The following is a 21,934-nucleotide window of genomic DNA, read 5'->3' on the forward strand; positions in this document are numbered from 1 at the left end:
CTAGTATTAATAACTTTGTATACTGCAGGGTAGATTGTGAATTTACTCCAGATAAACATACATAACAGTTTACATAACTAAAGTTTTATTTAAGTGTTGATTATATTTCACATCTTTAATCAAAATCTGCAAAGCAATTTAAGATATCAAATTACTTTAGTGGGGTAGAAGTACAAAGTAGCAAAACAAATGAAATGCATAAGGAAAGTACAAGTACCTCAAATTGTGCTTAAGTACAATACATGAGTAAATCTACTTAATTATTTCACACCACTGTTTGCAATATATTTACTATATGAAAATGCACCACTTATAACAGGCCATTGAATTTCCTTACACTGAAAAGCATACTGTGCATATAAAAAGAGCTCTTTTATAAACATTATAATGTAAATGTGTATACTGCAATACTTCGGTAAAAGTACACTGTTCTTTTGTTAGTTAGAAATATGCTGGTCATAACTCAAATCATTGTTATTTATAATCGGCACTGACTCCAGACCAGTCGTGTGTTTTGTCAAACTGCGACTGTGCAGTGAAGTCGCTTGTCGATGACGTCGCAAAGAGAGGAGGTGCGGGTTTGCCACGTCGGTCTCTGTGCAACGCATTTACACTGTTGCTCCTGAAGCCCGGGGATAACTTTTGAAGCGGTTTATGTGTTGAACCGGTTGAACCCGGAGAGAAAGCGACCCTCCAGCATCGCCGGTACCGAGGTAGCGCGTCGCCCCAGCAGTGCAGCCCGGGATATTGAAGCTGCAAGGCGGATAAAATGCTCGGTGCTGTCTGGACTCGTCAGGCTGGAAGCCGCACGACTGACTGATGCATCCTCGCTCACTTCACCCCCCCGTGTGTTGTGTGAGTAACTGTGGCTTCACGGAAATGTTGTCTTACTATTTTGGCTATACAAGCTGAAATCTAACAGCTAGATGCAAGCACACAATCTTTATATTAAAGTGCGTTTACAAGTTTCCGCTGTGTGCAAAATGACAACGCTGCTGCCTGATGTCATGATTCAGACAGGCAGCCTTAGTGCATGTCTTAGCAAGTCTCTGCAAAAAAAGAAAAAACGCTTCCTAACAAAGTGTTCCCAAAACAAAGTCAACACTTTCAGCTCAACAAAGCTTTACTTTGAAACACTCTGTACCCACCTTATAGTGTTTGCGTTATAACAGTGGTTGAAGAAGTCGTTTTTAGATCCTTAGTAAAAGTAATATAGTAGACCAATACCACATTATGAAAATACTCAACAAGAAGTAAAGGTCCTGCATATACAACCTTAAATAAGAACATGAATACATAACATGTATTTAAAGTATGAAAGGTATTTGCTCAGCAGTAAAACATGAATGTGCATGTGTCATTTGACTGCTGTATTATGTTTAAGGTTGTGCTAATTGTAATTCCTTTATATGCTGTTGGTTTAAGTTATGGCTATGCATCATAAACTACAATATCATTATTTGATTGTGCCATTGCTGTCTTGTGAGAACCACATATCTATAAGAAGATACACAGCCCTGTTTGTTCAGTATAAGAAGTAGGAGCATTTTCGTAACCCATAAGGGAAAGCAGCAGTGGTGTAAAGTAACTAAGTACATTTAATCAAGTACTGTAAACATGTTTAGATACTTGTACTTTTACTTGAGTATTTCCATTTCCAATCGGATTAATAATGTGAAATATAATCAATGTCTTAAATCAGACTTTAGTTGCACCTGGAGTACATTCACAATCCTCCTTGCAGTATACAACGTCATTAAAACTAGCTGCACCTTTACCAGCTTTGATAACACTTTAATGCATCAATAATTATAATCAAAACATATAATGTATATTATTCTGAAATGGACCAATCTGCAGAATGAGTACTTTACCTTTGGTACTTGAAGTATATTTGATGCTAATACTTTTGTACTTTTACTTGAGTAACATTTTGAATGCAGGACATTTACTTGTAACAGAGTATTCCTACACTCTGGTACTTCTACTTTTACTCAAGTACACGATCTGAGTACTGTTTCCACCTCTGGTAAACAACAATCATTCACCATCAACACATCTGGTAATGCCTCATAATCACTGGACAGGAAGGGTAAGATCATTTGCAATCTGTAAAGTTACTAAAGCTGTCAGACAAAATTCTCAATTAAAAATAATAATATTTGCATCTATAATGTAATGGAGTAGAAGTCAAACATAACAGAAAATGGAAACGTTTTACAATGAGCCTACCTCCAAGTTGTACTTCTTATATTCCACCACTGCGTGTTAACATTTTTTAAAAGGCCTTGAATTGAAGGGGAAAACTAGTGCTACACGTCCACAGCGTTACAAAATACCCTCCTGCAATCTCTCCATGTAAGTTTATTTCTCTAATTCACAGTTCCTGTTTTCACTTTTGAATTTCAACTGTAATTTAGGTCCCCAGTGGCCTTGTGTGAGTGTTGACGTCTGTTTCCTGTTGAAAAATTAGCTTTAATATTGTTTTTAATTGGAGCTTGAACACAGTGGCCACAGAGCATTTATAAGATCATCTCCATCTTGTTTCATATGATGCTAAAGGAAATGTTGAAGCACTCGGGGGATGATGTTATCTGGCTGAGGTTGAGGTTTTGTTTTTAGGAGCCTAACACTTGCTGAGCAGTGAGGCTGAGAGAAATTATACAGTATTGTATGTAGTAAAGTTACAGCTACACTAACTTAGATAGGATTTCAGAATTACTTTCATTATAGATCGATTTAAAGCTTTATTCTTTATAAATCAATAGTTGATTTGTGTCGGAGAATAATGAAAAAAATGACCATAATCTGATTCACAAAACATTTTCATAATTCGAATCCAATAGACATCTTCAAATTGCTTCTTTATCCATAGAAGTGTAAAATCCCCAAATATTCAGTTAACTATCAAATTATATAAAGAAGAGGAGCATATCCTCACACTTAAGAGCCCAGAACTAGAACATGTTTTGGCATTTTTGCAATATTACAAACCGGTTGCCGAAAAAGTCGACCCTTTTTTTTCTGTCGACTGCATGATTCAACACTTTCTCACAAACAAGTTAAAAATGTTTGTTTTTGTAGGTTATTCCATTAGGTAGTCAATAAAATGTATCTGCAACTGTTTTGATTATCAATACATTGTTTACATTTGCTGTTCCAGTTTCTCCGATGTGAGGATTTGATACTTTCCTAGCTCACATAAGAAAATATATTTTTTATATACTTCTTTGGTCAGTTAAATCAAAACATTTGAATAAGTCTTGTTGGAAAGATTTTCAACGTTGTAGAGATAAAACAATTCATTGATGATACAAAAAATATATTCTGCAGATTAATCAGAAATGTAAAAAAATACTGCTAGTTGCTGTCTTAGTTTTCTCAGCTTGTATCTTTAAAACATCCCACTGACTGTGCAATTGATCAATTTTCTAATTTTTCCAGACACATTCAAAACATTGTTTTGGTATGTTTTGTTTTTTCTCCAATGATTCAGTTTTGAAAGTTCCCACAACCCAATAATACTTAATTCATAATAACCTGAAACAGAAAAATATTGTATCCTCATCGCTAGGAGGCTGGAACCGTAGAATAAATTCACCTTGTTTTCACATCCCTCAACTTCAATCAGTTCTTCTTTACTTCTACACGTCTTTTGGACATGTTTTTGTTGCATGTCATGTCATCGTGTAGCTGTTCATAGCCTCCCACACCCGGACCATTAATTGGTCTATGAGTGGGAAATAAGTATTGAAGTGTTTTGAGGATGACACAAAGAGGAAGCTTAATGGTCTTTGTTTTAACGGCGTGTCTGACGTGTCACAGCAGGAGTAATCAAGGTGTTAACGATAACAACATTATTAGGTTAATTTTTCAGAACAACCTGAAAATAATCCTTTGTTGTAGCCCTAATTTAAATGATATATTGGCTCTTGAATGAACACTCGTGATTTATTTATTGTAGACATATCTAGACATTTGTAATTGCCTCTGTAGTGCAAATGTAACAGCCTAGTGAGGCCTGTTAACATCAAATTTATATTAAAAGATTCGGATTCCCGGCCACACCAATACAGCGAGAAGGACAGCACAATAGGTGTAAAATGGTTTATTTGTACAAAGTTACCTTAAAAACACTCCTTTGATAAATACTTAAAATAACGTAAGGTTAAAATAATGTTCAATAAATATAAACCAGTTACTTAAGAATTACAGTGCTAGCAGGGGTTGATAAAATCCTGAAAGTCCTGTCCGCTTGGAAGCGAACTCAACTCCGGTTTTTTGCCAGGCAGAAGTGCAAGGTTCAAGTCCCTTCCAGGAAATCCAGTGCCAGGATTTCCACGTTGCCGGCCCGCCGCACTCTGTCCGTCAGCCTCTGGTCGTGGAGCCCTCGGTAAACAACAAAAGGAGACTCAGGGGAGGAGACAACAATGTAAGTTTCGTGACGTAAAACTAGACGCCCAAAAGCAGGAGAAATAGCCACTTTCCTTTATCTGGAGTTTGTTTCAGCGTTGAATCCGATGGTTAGAGGAGGGTCCGGTCCGATCTGCGGCGAGGTAAGGAGGAGCAGAAGGGATCCGATCCGGTCCGATTTGCTGCGAGGTGAGGAGGAGCAGGAGGGATCCGATCCGGTCCGATTTGCTGCGAGGTGAGGAGGAGCAGGAGGGATCCGATCCGGTCCGATTTGCTGCGAGGTGAGGAGGAGCAGGAGGGATCCGATCCGGTCCGATCTGCGGCGAGGTGAGGCAGCAACTGTCAAGAGAAGAATAGCTGCCGTCTAGCAGGTAGTCGGCGTATTTATGGGGGAGTGGATTTGGCAACTGGCGAATGAGATCGCTGATTTTCATTGGGTGCCGGTGTGTCAATCAGCAGTGTCTGTGTCTTTGTTGTGACAGTTCGTTGAGGAGGTTAAACAAGCATGCAAATAAAAAGAGTTCATCGCTAAACAGCGCACAACATTAAAATCACAACACTATATGTAACATGCAACAATTATATAAAAGGTTTAACCACTGTCTAACATACTGACTTTATTCACTTTGTGACACTCTTCCCCCCTTTAACAGTTGTCGTCCCGACAATCTTACTGTCCATACCTGTCTGGAGGCCTACCCCTGTTTTGCCTCCGAGACCTTCGTAGGGGTGATGCATTTCTCTGCTCTTGTGGGGCCACAGGGTCCTCTCCTACGGGACCTGTGGGAGGAGCAATTACTATGGGCACAAGGGTCAAAGGCAACAACAGGGGCCTGGGAAGTAGCGAATTGGGGAAGATTGAGTTTGTTTCAATCTCTGGGGCATGATGTGGTACTTCAGGTGGATCGAAAGGGCAAGGCCTAAGATGGTTACGATGGATTGTCTTAATAGGGCCTTCTTTTCCTTCTGGCCTGATCTGGAAAACTGGCAGGCCGGGGCGTAGTTGATCATGAACAACATAGAGTTGGGGCTGCCAGTGGGGCGCCAACTTTCCCTCCCCTCTGCGGCGGAAATTTCGCAACAGCACCCGCTCTCCGGGTAACAAGGGGAGGTGCTTTGCTTTCCGATCGTACCTGTCCTTGTCTCGCAGTCTGTTTGCTTTGGTCCTTGCTGCCACTTGTTTGTAGACTCTCTGCAAGGTCAGGTTATGCTGATGTACCCAGCCTACCAGGTCATGTCTCTGAGTCAGTGGTGGTGCTCTCACCGCAGTTTCAACAGGCAGGCGGGCATGCCAGCCAAACATTACAAAATGTGGGGTCATTCCAGTCGTCTCATGAGTGGTATTGTTATACATCTGGAGCAGAGAAGGCAAGTGGTCTGGCCAGTGTACTTGGTCCGCCAAGCTCAATGATCCTAGAAGAGACAACAGAGTCTTGTTAAAACTTTCACAGGCCCCGTATCCTTGGGGCCTGTAGGGTGTGGTTCGGACCTTCCCACACCCATAAAGGCTGCACAGCTGTGCTACCAGGTTTGACTCAAAGGCTCCCCCTTGGTCAGACAGGATACGTTCTGGGCAACCCCATGGCTGGATGAGGTGTCGCCAGAGAACACGAGCTGTGGTGGCTGCCGTCTGGTCTTTTGTAGGGATAGCCCATCCATACTTTGTGAAAAGGTCAGTCATAACCAATAGATAAGGGTAAGTGTCGCCATGCCGGCCAAGAGACAAGTAGTCGATTGAGACAATTTCCAAAGGGTATGATGTTAGGATAGGAACCAAAGGTGCTCTTACCTCTGGGCTCTTTTTCTGTTGGGTGCAGCTCGCACAATTGGACGCCCCTGTCTGTAGGTCAGTTCCCATCCCTACCCAGTAGAAAGTCTTCCTCAGCAGGGCATCGATCTTGGCTATGCCCATGTGTCCTCAGGCTTGGTGATACTTTTCCCACAGCTCCTGTGTCTTGCCAGTGGGCACCACAATTTGGGAGAGGTTCAGCCCAGTATGACGCTCTTGGGTTCTCCGCTTCAACACACCTTCCTGGATGTATAACCGGCTCCATTCTCGCAAGAGACGTTTTACTGCAGGCTGACTGGCTTTCCTTTCCTCAGGTAGTGGGAAGTGTCCTCTTGCCACCCACCCCTTCACTTGGACCAGTGCTTGGTCTCCTTCCTGACAATGCTTCCAATGGTCTTCAGTTTCAGGGGTGTCCTCCAATTCCACCACTGCTGTCTCTGCTGGGTGGGTTCTGCGTCTTGTGGCAACCTGGACAAAAGATCAGCATTCTGGTTTGCAGAGCCAGGGCGATATTTCAAGTCAAAGTTTGCCAGCTGGGCTGCCCACCGCTGTTCAGTGGCACCTAAGTGTGCTGTGTTCAGGTGGACAAGTGGGTTATTGTCTGTAAAAGCCAGGAATTTGTTGCCCCATAAATAGTCTTTGAATTTCTCAGTGACAGCCCACTTGAGGGCCAAAAACTCCAGTTTGAATGCACTGTAATTTTTGTCGATCCTTTCAGTGGGGTGTAAGCTTCTGCTGGCATAAGCAATAACCCTCTCCCTGCCATCCTGTACTTGTGATAGCACTGCCCCCAATCCTCCTAGCCTAGCATCAGTGTAGAGATGGAATGGCTTTGCGAAGTCGGCAAAGGCCAAAACTGGGGCACTCACCAACGCAGTCTTCAGAGCATCGAATGCCACCTGGCAGTCTGCAGTCCAATCCACGGCATTCTTCCCTTGTCGCATGCTAGCAGAACCTACTAGGAGAGCGTTAAGGGGTGCATCGATTTTGGAGAAGCCCTTCACAAATCTATGGTAATATCCTACAAATCCAAGGAATGACCGTACCTGCTTGATGGTTGAAGGGGTTGCCCAGTTCCTTACAGCGGCGGTCTTTTCAGGCTCTGTGGATACTCCGTCCTTCGAGATGACGTGTCCGAGGTAGGTGACCTTTTCCCGAAACAAGTGGCATTTATGGGGCTGCAACCTCAGGCCGTGGGCGGCCAGCTTTTCGAAAACCTGCTCCAGGTATTCAATGTGGGTGTCAAAATCAGGGGAGTATACTACCACGTCATCCAAATAGATCCGTAGAGACTCCTGGACCTGTCCTCCCAGGCAGCGCTGCATTAGTCTTTGGAAAGTCGCTGGGGCATTACAAAGGCCAAAGGGCATCCTCTGGAACTCGTAGAGGCCCATGGGGGTGGTGAATGCCGTCTTCTCCTGATCTTTTGGGTCCATTTCCACCTACCAAAATCCACTGGCGAGGTCCAGAGTGGAGTACCAAGCAGCTTGTTTGAGACTTGTGAGGGATTCTTCAATTCTTGGCAGGGGGTAGTCATCTTTGTGAGTCAGAGAATTGAGCCTTCTGTAATCGACACAGAAGCGCCAGGATCCATCTTTCTTCCATACCAATACGATGGGTGCCGCCCAAGGGCTGGAGCTTTCCTTGATAACATCTGTGTCCAACATGTTTTGGATGAGGCTCCTCAACTCAGGGTAGAGGGTTGGTGGGATTGGCCTGTAGCGCTCCCGGCTAGGTGGTGCAGAGCCTGTGGGGATGGAGTGGAGGACTGCATCAGTTTGACCAAAATCCTCATCCCCTGCTGCAAAGACATCCCGCCATCGCTGCAACAGGGAGTCCATTTTCTGCTGTTGTTCGGTCAACAATCCCTCCCCTTTTAGCAGGTTGACTGGATGCTGGCCTTCAACGGTGACCCGGTTCACCTGGACATCCACCTCTACTACACCTGGGTCTGAGGCTTTCAGTACAAGGTCCTTTTCTCCCCGAATCTGGCTTGGTTCAACCTGGAAGACATTAGCAAGCGGGCGCCGTTGGGGTATTGTGACTGGGTAAGGATTTGGGTTACATACCCTTATGGGGAGCCGTCCTTTCACCACCCAGGCGACGGTGCGGGCTACCTGCCACTCGTCATCTCTTTCTGGTCCTTCCACCAGGGCACACAAATCTGACTTGATCTCCGCCCCATACAGCTGTGTCCAGAGCACCATCTCGCTGTTTGGAGGCACAACCACTGATTCCTGGCGGGTCAACCTGGCCACTCCCACCGGTCCATCCGAGGAATCGATTTGTGACACCTTTTGGCAGACAGCAAAGGCACGTTCCCACTCTCCTTTGGCTTGTTGGGACATGGTGGCTCCGAATGCAGTCAGCCCGGGGTGGACACCCTGAAACAGTTCTTTCCAGCAGTGTGAAATCACATTTATCCCTAGTATACCTCTTTCCGCCTTCAGACACTCATCTTTGACAATGATGACTCCTTTTCCTGGCACAGTGACTCCTCCCACTGAGAAATCCGGGATGGCGTACCCGGTGTAGGGGATCTTTAGTCCATTGGCTGCCTTGAGCGTTAGCCAGTGCAGATCTTGTGGGTTTATTTTCTGTTCTCCACTCAACCATTTCTGAAAGAAAGTTTCACTAAACAGCGTAACTTGTGAGCCTGTATCAAGCAAGCAGGGCAATTTTACTCCTGCTACTAGTATGTCAACCCCTGGGCACTCCCCAACAATAGAGGGCCTGTCTGCTTGGTTTCCCTGATTCCCCTCCCCAACCACATGGCTCTCAGTGGCTGAGGCTGTTAGTTTAACGGCCCCCTTACATGCTGGCAGTTTCTCTGAATATGGCCAGCCTGCCCACAGCCTCTGCAAATAGGTTGGCCACGTTGGTCCCACTCGAACCTTTGTTGCCTGGGGGAGGATGCGTTATGGCCTCTCTGAGCTAGTCTGTTAGGGGGTGGGGTAGAGTCTCTGTGCCCAACTGGGGCATTTTGTGGTGAGAGTTGGCGTCTGATCTCTTCTGTAAGAGTCTCTGTAATAATGGACAGTTGGTCTTTCATTTCTTTCCTGAGTTCAGTTCTTACTGTTTCTCTCCATTCTTCCAGGCTAGGTGGTGCCATGGCCGGTCGTGGCTGTGGCACTGAAACACGTGATGCACAGGCAGACTCCATCCTTAGTTCAGTTTCTAATGCTTTAACTTCACCAGACACCTCACGGAAGGACATTGTAGGATTTCTACGCACCTGCCGTTGAAGTTCCTGTTGTACCATACCGGGCTTCAAACCAAGGACAAGCTGGTCTCGGATAGTCCTCTCATCCTGGGCTGAGCCAGCTGGTTCCACTTCTTCCCATTGGTGGAATAGTTCACGGAGCCGAAGGAGGAAAGAAGCAGCAGTTTCTTCTTCTTGTTGGTAACATTTGAAGAAACTGTGCCCGAAGCTGGGCTACTGGGGTTACACGTCCATACAGTCTCCTGCAGTATGGCTATGCTACTTGAGAGTTTGTTGGGGTCAAGCAGCCGCATCTCCCTTTTTGCGTCACCCTCAAGTGCCCCAAAAATAAAATCAATTTTCTGTTCCTCATTTAATCCTTGTGCCCTCAGCATTGCCTGAACCTGCCCATGCCATTCAGAAAAACACATCTTGCTTCGGTCAGCATTGAACTTTGGGATCCATGGGACTCCCATAAACCAATGCATCATCATTGCATTTACCACAGGCTGACTATTTTCTAGCCTGCCCCCATTTTCTGATGACCCACTGGGCCTTACAGCTTCATATTCTTCATCGTAAAATGGTTTATTTGTACAAAGTTACCTTAAAAACACTCCTTTGATAAATACTTAAAATAACGTAAGGTTAAAATAATGTTCAATAAATATAAACCAGTTACTTAAGAATTACAGTGCTAGCAGGGGTTGATACAATTCTGAAAGTCCTGTCCGCTTGGAAGCGAACTCAACTCCGGGTTTTTGCCAGGCAGAAGTGCAAGGTTCAAGTCCCTTCCAGGAAATCCAGTGCCAGGATTTCCACGTTGCCGGCACGCCGCACTCTGTCCGTCAGCCTCTGGTCGCGGAGCCCTCGGTAAACAACAAAAGGAGACTCAGGGGAGGAGACAACAATGTAAGTTTCGTGACGTAAAACTAGACGCCCAAAAGCAGGAGAAATAGCCACTTCCCTTTATCTGGAGTTTGTTTCAGCGTTGAATCCGATGGTTAGAGGAGGGTCCGGTCCGATTTGCGGCGAGGTAAGGAGGAGCAGGAGGGATCCGATCCGGTCCGATCTGCGGCGAGGTGAGGCAGCAACTGTCAAGAGAAGAATAGCTGCCGTCTAGCAGGTAGTCAGCGTATTTATGGGGGAGTGGATTTGTCAACTGGCGAATGAGATCGCTGATTTTCACTGGGTGCTGGTGTGTCAATAAGCAGTGTCTGTGTCTTTGTTGTGACAGTTCGTTGAGGAGGTTAAACAAGCATGCAAATAAAGAGTTCATCGCTAAACAGCGCACAACATTACAATCACAACATTATATGTAACATGCAACAATTATATAAAAGGTTTAACCATCCGTCCCACTGTCTAACATACTGACTTTATTCACTTTGTGACACAAACAGCTGTTGGACTGCACACAAACAGGTCTGGTACTCCAGGTAGTAGATTGGTGAGCGCTCTGGTTAAACAGTTGCCAGTGGTGTTACAGTTACAGGAAGGCTTTTTGGGATGTTTCAGTGATCGGTATTAATCGTGGTAAATGGAGCTGCTTCTATGAGGTGAAAAGATGATAGGTAAGTACTATAAGTCATTTTCATTTTGTTTCCCATTTTCACTTTCTTAACTGCTGCTGAAACTAATTCAGTCACGTATCCTCTTCTCATGGCAGACATTAATTTGTACTAAAGCAGGTGAAGCACAGGTGTATTGTGCATGTTCCTTCACTGATATCGTTAACTTGAATACTTAATCAATTGGATTTATGTTAATACATACTACAAATTATATTATGTAGTATACATAATGAAAACTGTGCTTTTCCTGCATTGACAAGTCAAAATGTCAGCCATGGTCTATTCAACAGTCATGCAATAAATCCAACCGTAGTTTATGTTGAACTTGTTTGGGAGAGCGGTTCATTCAAATTCAGAGGCTGTAATCTGTAGTGGAGCTGGAGAACAATAGGGTTTATAATGCAACCGCATCCATAAAATCACCATAAAGTTGAACCCTCATAACAAAAAAAAACGGTTATTTGATTGATTAGGGATTCAAAACTCAAATGAATGACTAAGAATTTGTGTATTGAAATGATACTTAAGAAAACATTAAAAATAAATGCAGTCTCTGTAATCAATTTGTTACATTAAGTTCCATACAGCCCGTTCAATTCCAGCCGATGACTGTTCTTGCATGTTATACCCTCCTCTAAAATTCTGAAATTAAACTTAAAAGATGTGCACGCTGCGGAGATTATTTCACGCAAATTAAAAATGCCGTACATTAAAGATTTGAGGTTTCATTTTTTATTTAATGTCATTGTTTACACTGGATTTCACAACTAAATGCACTTCTATTGATGCTACATAAGAATAACAAATAGGTCAGAAAATGAGTGGACCCCCACCTCTGAACGCGCTGTCTTTAGACAACTCTCCTGCTATCTCCATCAGAACAACCTTCTGGATCCGCACCAGTCTGGTTTCAAGGCAGGTCACTCCACAGAAACTGCCCTCCTTGCTGTCACTGAGGAACTGCACACTGCTAAAGCAGCCTCCCTCTCCTCTGTCATCATCCTTTTGGACCTGTCTGCTGCATTCGACACGGTGAATCATCAGATCCTCCTTCGCACTCTCCAAGAACTTGGAGTTTCAGGCTCTGCACTTTCCCTCCTCACCTCATACCTCAAAGACCGCACCTACAGGGTTACTTGGAGAGGGTCCGAGTCCGACCCTTGTCAATTAACTACAGGGGTCCCTCAGGGCTCTGTTCTTGGTCCCCTCCTCTTCTCCTTGTACACAAACTCGCTCGGATCAGTCATTAGCCCGCATGGTTTTTCATACCACTGCTACGCTGACGACACCCTATTAATTCTGTCCTTTCCCCGCTCAGAGACCCAGGTCGTCGCACGCATCTCTGCTTGTCTAGCTGACATCTCTCAGTGGATGTGTGATCATCACCTCAAGCTCAACCTTGACAAGACTGAACTGCTTTTCCTTCCGGGAAAAGTTTGTCCCACTCTTGACCTAACAATCAACATTGGCACCTCTGTTGTTTCCCCGACTCAGACTGCAAGGAATCTGGGTGTGACCCTAGATAACAACCTGTCCTTCACTGCAAACATAGCTGCTACAACCCGCTGCTGCAGATACACGCTTTACAACATCAGGAGGATGCTGACCCAGAAAGCGACGCAGGTTCTGGTCCAGGCTCTCGTCATCTCACGCCTAGACTACTGCAACTCCCTCCTGGCTGGTCTACCTGCATGTGCCATCCGACCTCTGCAGCTCATCCAGAATGCAGCTGCTCGCCTGGTCTTCAACCTTCCTAAATTCTCCCACATCACGCCGCTCCTCCGCTGCCTTCACTGGCTTCCGATAACTGCTAGAATCCACTTCAAGACAATGGTACTTGCGTACCATGCTGCGAATGGATCTGGCCCTTCCTACAACCAGGACATGGTTAAACCGTACACCCCAGCACGTGCACTCCGCTCTGCATCAACCAAACGGCTCGCTGCACCCTCGCTGCGAAGGGGACCCAAGTTCCCATCAGCAACAACACGTGGGTTTGCTATCCTGGCTCCAAAATGGTGGAATGAGCTCCCCATTGACATCAGGACAGCAGATAGCTTACACACCTTCCGGCGCAGACTGAAAATTCATCTCTTTCGACTCCACTTCGAGCGATAGAACTATTAACAAAGCACTTATATACTAATAAAGGGCTGGCTTATCTAAAGCCAGTTGAGTAGCACTTGAAATGTTTTTGCTCTATGAAACCTGATGTACTTATATGATTCTGTTTTCTTCAAGGTTGTATTTTGTTGGTCGAACGCACTTATTGTAAGTCGCTTTGGATAAAAGCGTCAGCTAAATGTAATGTAATGCTCAATAGTTTCCTGGGGTAAACCCTGGCAGGTTTGTGAAGGCGGAAATAACTTTATTTTTATTTATACAGCACTTTTCAAAAAACGAAATGAAACTAAATGAAATGGACTGCTGACATAGTTCCTGTTTCCTCATTATTGACATAATGGTAATATGTCCATTGACACATTATTAGATGTAATCCTTTTACAACTGGCAGGATGCCTTTTTTAATAGCGATATTTTATTTCAAGTTTACATCTGGTGTAGGTTTGATAAAGGCTGATCAAAGCAGTGGCAAACAGACCAAACAATGAACGTTAATGTCTTTATGTTTTAAAGTGCAGCAGATTCTCAGATCAAGCTGTTAAGTTGCTGGTTTATTTAAGGAAACCCCTTTTTAACTTTGTTTCCTACTTTTAATCCAACAGTGGTGAAATATCTGTTTGGATCTATTTTTCATCAACTTCAGTGACGGCTGAATATCTGTGGTCCTGCAGGCAGATGTCTAACTTACAGGCCATTTTGTTGTACTTAGAATCACAAGTCATGCAACAGTTAACCATTTAATAAACATAAGGGAGAACATAACATTTAATAAATAAGTCATTGACAAACTGCAGCATCTGCACAGTGCTCCAATTTTCCTTCCACTCATTAATTTCTCAACTGCTCAATTTGTGTGTGAATTAAACACCACGGGACAGGTCTATACTCAAATTATATTTAATTTGTCTCCGGGGTGCTCTCCTATAAAGGTTTGTTGGTTTTACGTCTCTGCGTGACTTGCATTTTTTTAATAATCTGTTGAGCGTTTTGTATTTCCCCCGCAGTGGCCTGACTGTACATGGTGGCTCGTTGAGGAGAAGGGGAGGAGTGCCAGCGGCTGTTGGTTGGTGGGCGGCATCCGTGGTTGCCAAGGTAACTGGCAACCATGCCAGGAGGTCGCAGGGGTCCCAGCAGACAGCAGCTAAGTCGCTCTGCTCTGCCGTCCCTGCAGACTCTGGTCGGAGGCAACATCAGCAATGGGACAGGCATCAGGAACAGGTGAGCACGCACTGTTTTTATCAGACGTTATGCTGAATGGAAACTTAAAAACAAAATAGTCTGGAAAGAAAACCCCATTTCACTTTAAGTCTTACCCAGTAAGGCTTTAATGCTCTTTTTTATTGTCCACTTAGATGGAATGTTTAAAGTACTTTATCAGACATGCATTTAGCTAGCCGTATTATCATTTAAAATTATTTTTGACTTACTTGTCATTATTACTAGAGATTAACAGTAACTCCATTAAATTGAACACAACTAAATGTTATCAGCAATACTTAAAAATGGATTCAAACAGTCGAGCCGTCAGTGGCCAATCAAAGGCTCTCCTGAAAACGATGCGCTTGCTGCTGCTGAGCCTTTAGTATTTAACGAGCTCCACCCCAGCATCCACCTGCATGCTCTGATCCACTTCCACTAAATTGTTATTGTCGTTCCCCTAGGTCTAGGATATTAGAGCCTGGATATCAAACATCAGCTAAACATATTCTTTAATCATATAGTAATCTCTTCCACGTCATTTATATTCCGTCTTAAAGAATTACCGTTATTTATAGATTAAGGTCACTAAAATGTTGGGACTTTGTTTGGAATTAAAACAAAAATAATTTAAGAATGACAAAGAGATCATTTACATAAAGATGAGTTGTCCATCAAAATAGTTGCGAATGGATTTCTCTGAAAAAATATTAGATGTAATCCTTGTAAAACTGGCGTAAGAATAGAGATGAACTTCAAGCCTGAGTCAAGGTTTGAGAATTTGGTGTGATGTGACACAAACATTGTTCTGCACCACACTTTTTGTCTACAAGTGTATTTTAGGTGTGGTTGTGTTCCCTCAGGAGCAGTAACGTGGTGGGTCAGTCTGCGCCCCCTATCTCGGCCCTCATTATTCCGGAGCCGGTGCGTCACTCAAGGATCCCCGAGCTGCCGTTGGACAGCAGCCTGCTGTTTGAGTTCCTGCTCTTCCTGTATCTGCTGGTGGCCTTGTTTGTCCAGTACATAAACATCTACAGGACGGTGTGGTGGTACCCGTACAGCCACCCTGCTGCCTCTACCTCGCTCGTAAGAACACACTGGCCAATCAAAGTCATGCTTTTTTCTTTCTTAACTTTGAAAATGTAAAAACAAATCTCAATTTTTCACACGTACATCCAAAGACCGGGCTAATCTTTTTAGTTGAAACCATGTACCATGAATATTAAAAAGACGACTGAAACCTGGAGTACACACCAGCTTGATTTGTTATTGCTTTTCTATTTATTTATTTTTTACTTTTAAGTGACTTCTTTGCTATTGTTTTCTTTATTTTTTTCTCTGTTTCTGTTTATTAGAAATATTCCAACTTTATTTTCTTTAACCAAACAAAAACTCATTTTTGAATGTGAGCAGGGAACATCTGGGTTAAAAAGAGTTGGAATCAACCTTCCCTCTTTTTTTTTAAATAGGTAAAACATTAACAGTTTGGCAGTAATGACTTCTCTGAATTGGAAAACCAATACAGTTGTTTAGCCACTGCACACAGTTCATAAAATATTAACAGTATATTGTTTATGTTCAGGTCTAATTTAATATGTACAATTTTTAACAAACAAAAAAAATGTCTCCATGGAAAAATAATGATTGCTTCTTTCTCTATGTTTGAACAGAATTTCCATCTGATGGACTACCACCTGGCTATCTTTATTACAGTCATGTTGGCCAGGAGGCTTGTTTGGACTATCGTTTCAGAGGTAAACACACAACATACAATAAGCAGCAACATTAAATACACATAACCTCTGTGGGAATCAAACCCCCCGGCTGTCTCTCTGGTAACCTGTGGTGGCGTCCTGTGCAGGTGTCTCAGAGCAGCGGCGGATCCCTTCTCCGCTACGTGGTTCTGATCGCAGCGCGGCTCAGCCTGCTGACGCTCTGCGGCTGGGTGCTCTGCTGGACGCTGGTCAACCTCTGCAAGAACCACTCTGTGCTCAACCTCCTCTTCCTGGGATACCCGTGAGTCTTTGATACCCCCTACAATACCCTCTAAAGGCCAGGAAATGCATGTATAAGTTGTGGTCTGACCACGTCTCAAGGCAGAAGAACTTGTAAATACCTGTTCTGAAAGGCTTTAAGTGGATCAAAAGGCCTGCCATCATAAAGAGAAACAGCAATGCATGACATAAATGGGCAAAACATGGCACTCTCACTTTCTCTACTCAAAGTCATTCATGGTGTTGAAAGAGTTGATGAGTTGAATAGATTTTGATGGAGAACTTTGAACTATGCTTGTTTTTGTTGCACTGCTGTTGATGGATTCAGACGCTGATTCTGCTCTACATAAACAAGATCAAAAGCAGTGGCAGGTTTCAAATGTTCATGATGTACAGGGACCACAATACCCCAGCTGGTATATTGACACTTACATGATTAGCAACGTTGTGGGTTATTTTAATTGATGGTGTCTGGCATCAAACTCTAAAGGAAATGACTCAACACAATATTATATTTATTTTCTTTTTGTTTCAATTCTGTGTATGTATCATAGTGGAGTGCATCTGATACAAAACGTAGCAAACCATGACGTTGCTGTTGTGGTGCAGAAGTGAAAGGAAAAAACCATCATTTATCAGCATTAAAAACATCCCTAGATAAATCTAAAAATATGTTTCCTTTGGCCACCAAACATTAGATGTTCAGTACAAATAGCCATTAATCAGTTGATTCACAGTGAGCTTGTTGCTACTTTGTCCGTTTTTTATTTCTGCGCTAATGGATCTCGTGGACCCAACCTCTCTTAATGTCTGATTTTACATTATATTAAAAGTACAGTTTTGCAAATCCTATCTCTTTAGTGACCCGAAAATGGCAAATTAAATACAAAAGAAAATGTGTAGAAAATAAAAACGAAAAAGTACATAGGGGTTGTTTGAAATTACAAATAACACATATGTACCTATTTAAACACTCACACATACATAAACTTCATTTTCATCCTGCTGTCAGTTCAAAAGACTAAAACTCGCTGCTCTTCTTTTGTCCTTGTTGGCTCCCCGCCCTCCTTCCATTCTAGATTTGGTGTGTACGTCCCTCTTTGCTGTTTCCATCAGGAGGGAGGGAAAAGCCAAACGGCACCAGCTGACAGCGATTACCCCGCAGACCACCAGCAGACAGAGCTCACAGAGACCCCGTTCTTTCGACCACGTGACTTCCTCTTCCTGTTGCGAGAGAACCTCAGAGAGCAGTTTTCCAGTCCCCCGCACATGCCTACACACACCTGCCCTCCACACACACACTCGCACACGCCGGAGTTAATTCGAGCAGAGGTGGAGGAGCTAAAGAGCGACTTCAACCGTAGAATCAAGGAAGTGCTCTTCAACTCGCTGTTCAGTGCTTACTACGTAGCCTTCCTGCCTCTCTGCTTTGTTAAGGTTGGTATCTGTCTTTTTTGTTTTTATTTTATTGAGAATATCAGCGTTAAAGTGCAAATTATTTCTGTATCCCCTCCCCATCACATCATGACCCTACATCAGGGGTGTCCAAACTTTTTTCACCGAGGGCCACATACGAAGGACTGGGCCACTCACTAGAGGTATATTGTCTCACAAGTTCAGTTATAAGTTAGCAAAATCAATCAAATGTAGGTAAATGATGCTTGTGAGTGTTGGCAGATCATCCCTTAAAACAGAAGCCTCAGATTGATCATAATAAGGAGAAATAGGAAGGATGTATTTCAAGCTTGTTATGTAAATAAGTTATTGGGCTTTTTTCTTATCAACTAACATTTGTTAGAAAATGTTTCCAACTTTAATTGACTGAATTTATTTGAAAAGTGGTCTTACACATGAATACTACTGTGTAATATATTTTTACATTTAAGAAGTAGAGTATAAGACAAGCACAAGTTTCATTTGTGGGCCATATTCCATTATACTTTTTTTATTTGCTGAGGGCCGATTCAAAAATGGTCAGCGGGCCGCATTTGGCCCCCGGGCCGTAGTTTGGACACCCCTGCCCTACATTTTACCCAGTTTCTTGCTGTAAAATAGTAAATATACTGTTCCTTTTCCCATTAACTCCAACAGAGCACGCAGTACTATGACATGCGCTGGTCCTGTGAGCATCTGATCATGGTGTGGATCAATGCGTTTGTGATGCTGATGAGTCAGCTGCTGCCGCCTAGCTACTGCGACCTGCTGCATCGCTCGGCCGCTCACCTGGGCCGCTGGCAGAAACTGGAGCACGGCTCGTACAGCAACGCTCCTCAGCATGTGTGAGTGGAGAATCGTAAACACATTAGACACAGATTTTCAAATTGACTATCAATGGTGCATGTATAACTTTTGATATATTTTGCAGGTGGTCAGAAAGTACCATTTGGCCTCAGGGGGTGTTGGTACGACACAGTCGATCGCTGTATAAGGCAGTCGGAACCTATAATGTTGCTCTGCCCTCTGATGTTTCCCATGCAAGGTTTTATGTGAGTATCTGTTCTTTTTATTATAATGACGGATGGATTAACCTGTAAAATATTAAACTAGAAGAGAAGTACACTTGCAGTACTATACAAAAGTACTACACAGCGGAAGAATCAGTTTCCTTCTACCTCTGAAAGCATATTCTATATTGCATATTGCATTAAAGAAAGATGGTTCACACCCTGCATATTAAGTGCTTTGACCTTTCTATATGCATTGTCATTTATCTTCTTATCTTCCTGTCTGTTGGTCTTCCAGTTCCTGTTCCACAAGCCCTTGCGGATCCTGAACCTGCTGATCTGGATCGAGTCCAGTGTGGTTTTGTACCAGTTATACTCTCTGCTGCGCTCCGAGCGCTGGAACCACACTTTGTCTCTGGGCCTTATTCTCTTCTGCAACTACTATGTCCTTTTTAAACTGCTGCGAGATCGCATCGTGCTGGGCAAAGCCTACTCCTACCCTGTGTCCTCCAACAGTTTGGGGCTCAAGGTGCAGTGATCCTCCACGTATTCTTGTTGTGGAGGCGAGACGGGTGGGGGTCTGGAAAAGGACCGGAGGGTTGATCCGCACTCACGCTTGGAGGATGAGGGACAGACTGTGAACTCGTAACCATGTTTTGATATGGTTCTATTTGTAATGCAATGTTTATATACCTATTTAAAAGAATATTTTTATTTTGTATACTATTTTGAGTTACGCCGGGCATTAGCATGTTGTGTTATGTTGTTGCTAGGCGACAGGGAAGTCAGGGAATGCCAGGAGGTGACTTTCACCAAAGATATTTTAAGTGCAGGTGGCCAATCACAGAGCAAGCCTGGCCTCTGACAGTCAGTCAAACAGACGAGCCACTCAGAGCAGTGGAAGGAGTTGTGCCTCAGATCCTGACTCATATCTGTCCATCAAGTGTGAGGCAACAGCACAGTTGGCGCAAAGATGGCAAAAAGGCAGAAATGTATTCAATGTCTAGCCTGGTTAAACCGATAGTAACAGAATCTGCCTTCCAGCACCTCTAAAACTCACTCATCAGCACGTATGTCTCCTTTGTTTAATAAGAACAAATATGTAAGCGTAAAAACAACAGCGCCAGACTATTTATTGGCTTTGAGCAGTTGCCAGGCAACCACATATATTTGTCTTGTCATTTTCACACATTTGAATGAATTAAACAAAGGAGATTGAATGTGTTTATTAGTTTGTAACCTTTAGCCAGTCTTGCTGTTTCCCACCGTTTCCAGTCTTTGTGCTAAGCTAACCTGCTGAATCAAAGTGTGGCTCCAAACAGAGCCTCAGTGTGGATTTGAACCACCAAGTAGAATAAAACGTTGGTACAACCTTCAGATGAGTTTATAGGGAAAACACCTTAGGTACTCTGATCCACTTCCTCTGCAGAGATGGCGGTATTCTTCCTCAATCACATTAGGTACTTTGTTTTTCACTCTCAGTATCTGCTTCTTTCATTTCATTGGCTATCTGGAAGGCAGTTACAGCACCAGTCTTTACAAACGTACACCCGAGTGTCAACCGGTGTGTGGGGGTGGAAATACTATTGGCATCTGTAAATTAAAAGCACACCCACAAATCATTTCAGAAAACAGCTTAACCCTGACTGTTATTTCTTGTCATATAGCCCTGCCTGCTCTGGTTGTTCCTTAAGAAGTGTTAACTTTGCAGGGCTGCTGCTGTACCCAGATGAGGATTAAAGTCAACTTGCTGATGCCTGACTGACTACCCTTTTGACATGCTGAAAAGTTCTCAATGACTAATTTGTGTTAAAGGTGATCCAGTCAATGTTTTCGATTTGGTGCCTCAATGCTTAAACCATAATGGTATTGGGACCATATCGCAATAGGGTCAAAGGAATAAATGTGGCTAATAATAAAGATTTCTGTTGGTACGTCCTAGGACCTAACATTTCTCACTCTGCAAATATATCATATTGTCATCGTGCTCTCATGGATTTGACAGCAGAGGGTGTTCTTATAGTGACCTTTCCATGGGTGATGAAGAGAGACTGTATGCGTCACATCATTACCAGTTTATGTATTCTAAGTTACCGGTATGGTGTTTGAAACAGGTTGCCTTGCATGCTGTTGCCTTTTCTGTTAAGTCACATTTGGCGAACATCCTTTTACTCCAAAGTATGTTTCTCTTTATGAGCCTCCTCTCATTCCCCGTCTCTAACTCAGTCAAAAACTAAAAGCAGTACTAAGTAGGCTGTTCAGTATTCAGATAGAAATCAACAGAAAAAAGTTTTTTTCCTTTCCTGAGGTTCAAATCTAAGTAGAAAATCAAAAGATCGATGTTTCCTGTGAGGTCGTGAATCTCACATTGACTGCTTCAGTCAAGTTTCATGTTGAGTGTAAATGAGATGGAGGCAACTACTGTTGAGATGAACTAGTGTGTACTTGTCTGGATCACCGGTGCTGCTCTGTGTCTCTATGAGTTTGACGATTTGTTTTTCTTATACACAAATGCCATACATGTGCCCATTACTATGCTTATTCTGCACATCCAGCCCTTAAATCCTCTCCTCTGTGTTTCTGCTTTATTTTGCAGTCATTTTCCACTTGAATGTAGCAAATGTTTCTTGAATTGGCAGGTATTTAAGGGTAGTAGCACCAGCCTCCGATTGAGCACCATCACATCAATTTCAGTTTTTTAATGGGTGTACTTGTATCACCCTTATCTCAGTAACACAGAGGGAAGACATTTTTAAGTTTGATTGAAATCTTGTTCTTGAATGTTAAGTCTTTGCTCAAGTTTGACACATTCTTTGTTTTTTAAGAAACCCATAACACCACAACTGAAGAAGAGGTTTTTTTTAGGTCCTATAAGAGCTTGACCACATTGCCCCAAAGTGTATTTGGTGTTTCTTCAGCTTATAGGAAACTTGAAAACAGGTTTTTATTAAAACTGAAGCTGATGATCTGTTTTTCGTCTACAGCTATGAAAGTTGTCAAATTTGCAGTTAGTTTTCCATGTGCCATATCCCCGGATTCAGTTGAATGTGTTGCTGCTGGAGAAGTCATTGGAGCTGGTCCTCATATTTCGGCTTTTTACTCTGTCTAGTTTCCCCACATGATTTCTGAAAATGCCTTTTGACATCCAAAATAAAACAAATGTTTAAAATAATCGTGTTGTATGAGCGACATGTTGC

General features: G+C 43.1%; 1 protein-coding gene across 5 annotated transcripts; it reads left to right on the plus strand.

Annotated features, from left to right (window-relative positions):
- Positions 1–548: 548 nt before the first annotated feature.
- On the plus strand, positions 549–21,909 carry tmem39a (transmembrane protein 39A). 5 transcript variants are annotated; one of them, XM_034220956.1, is made up of 10 exons: positions 549–855; positions 4,293–4,432; positions 14,107–14,320; positions 15,163–15,385; positions 15,970–16,053; positions 16,161–16,315; positions 17,373–17,730; positions 18,385–18,572; positions 18,659–18,779; positions 19,036–21,909. In XM_034220956.1, the coding sequence occupies exons 3-10, from the start codon at positions 14,208–14,210 to the stop codon at positions 19,273–19,275; spliced, it is 1,482 nt and encodes a 493-aa protein (XP_034076847.1). In that variant the 5' UTR covers positions 549–855; positions 4,293–4,432; positions 14,107–14,207; the 3' UTR covers positions 19,276–21,909. The 5 variants fall into 5 exon arrangements, with proteins under 5 accessions (XP_034076847.1, XP_034076845.1, XP_034076848.1 ...); XM_034220954.1 differs by lacking the exon at positions 4,293–4,432; XM_034220957.1 differs by lacking the exon at positions 4,293–4,432 and having other exon boundaries at positions 15,166–15,385.
- Positions 21,910–21,934: the final 25 nt, after the last annotated feature.

Source organism: Gymnodraco acuticeps, unplaced genomic scaffold (genome assembly GCF_902827175.1).
Source record: "Gymnodraco acuticeps unplaced genomic scaffold, fGymAcu1.1, whole genome shotgun sequence".
Taxonomy (NCBI): Eukaryota; Metazoa; Chordata; class Actinopteri; order Perciformes; family Bathydraconidae; genus Gymnodraco; species Gymnodraco acuticeps.

Bases quoted from the DNA above. Each gene is read 5' to 3' on its own strand.
- tmem39a (XM_034220956.1), top strand. From the start codon at position 14,208: ATGCCAGGAGGTCGCAGGGGTCCCAGCAGACAGCAGCTAAGTCGCTCT. The intron at 15,386-15,969 runs GTAAGAACACAC...ATGTTTGAACAG, and splicing joins CTGCTGCCTCTACCTCGCTC to AATTTCCATCTGATGGACTA. The intron at 16,054-16,160 runs GTAAACACACAA...CGTCCTGTGCAG, and splicing joins TTTGGACTATCGTTTCAGAG to GTGTCTCAGAGCAGCGGCGG.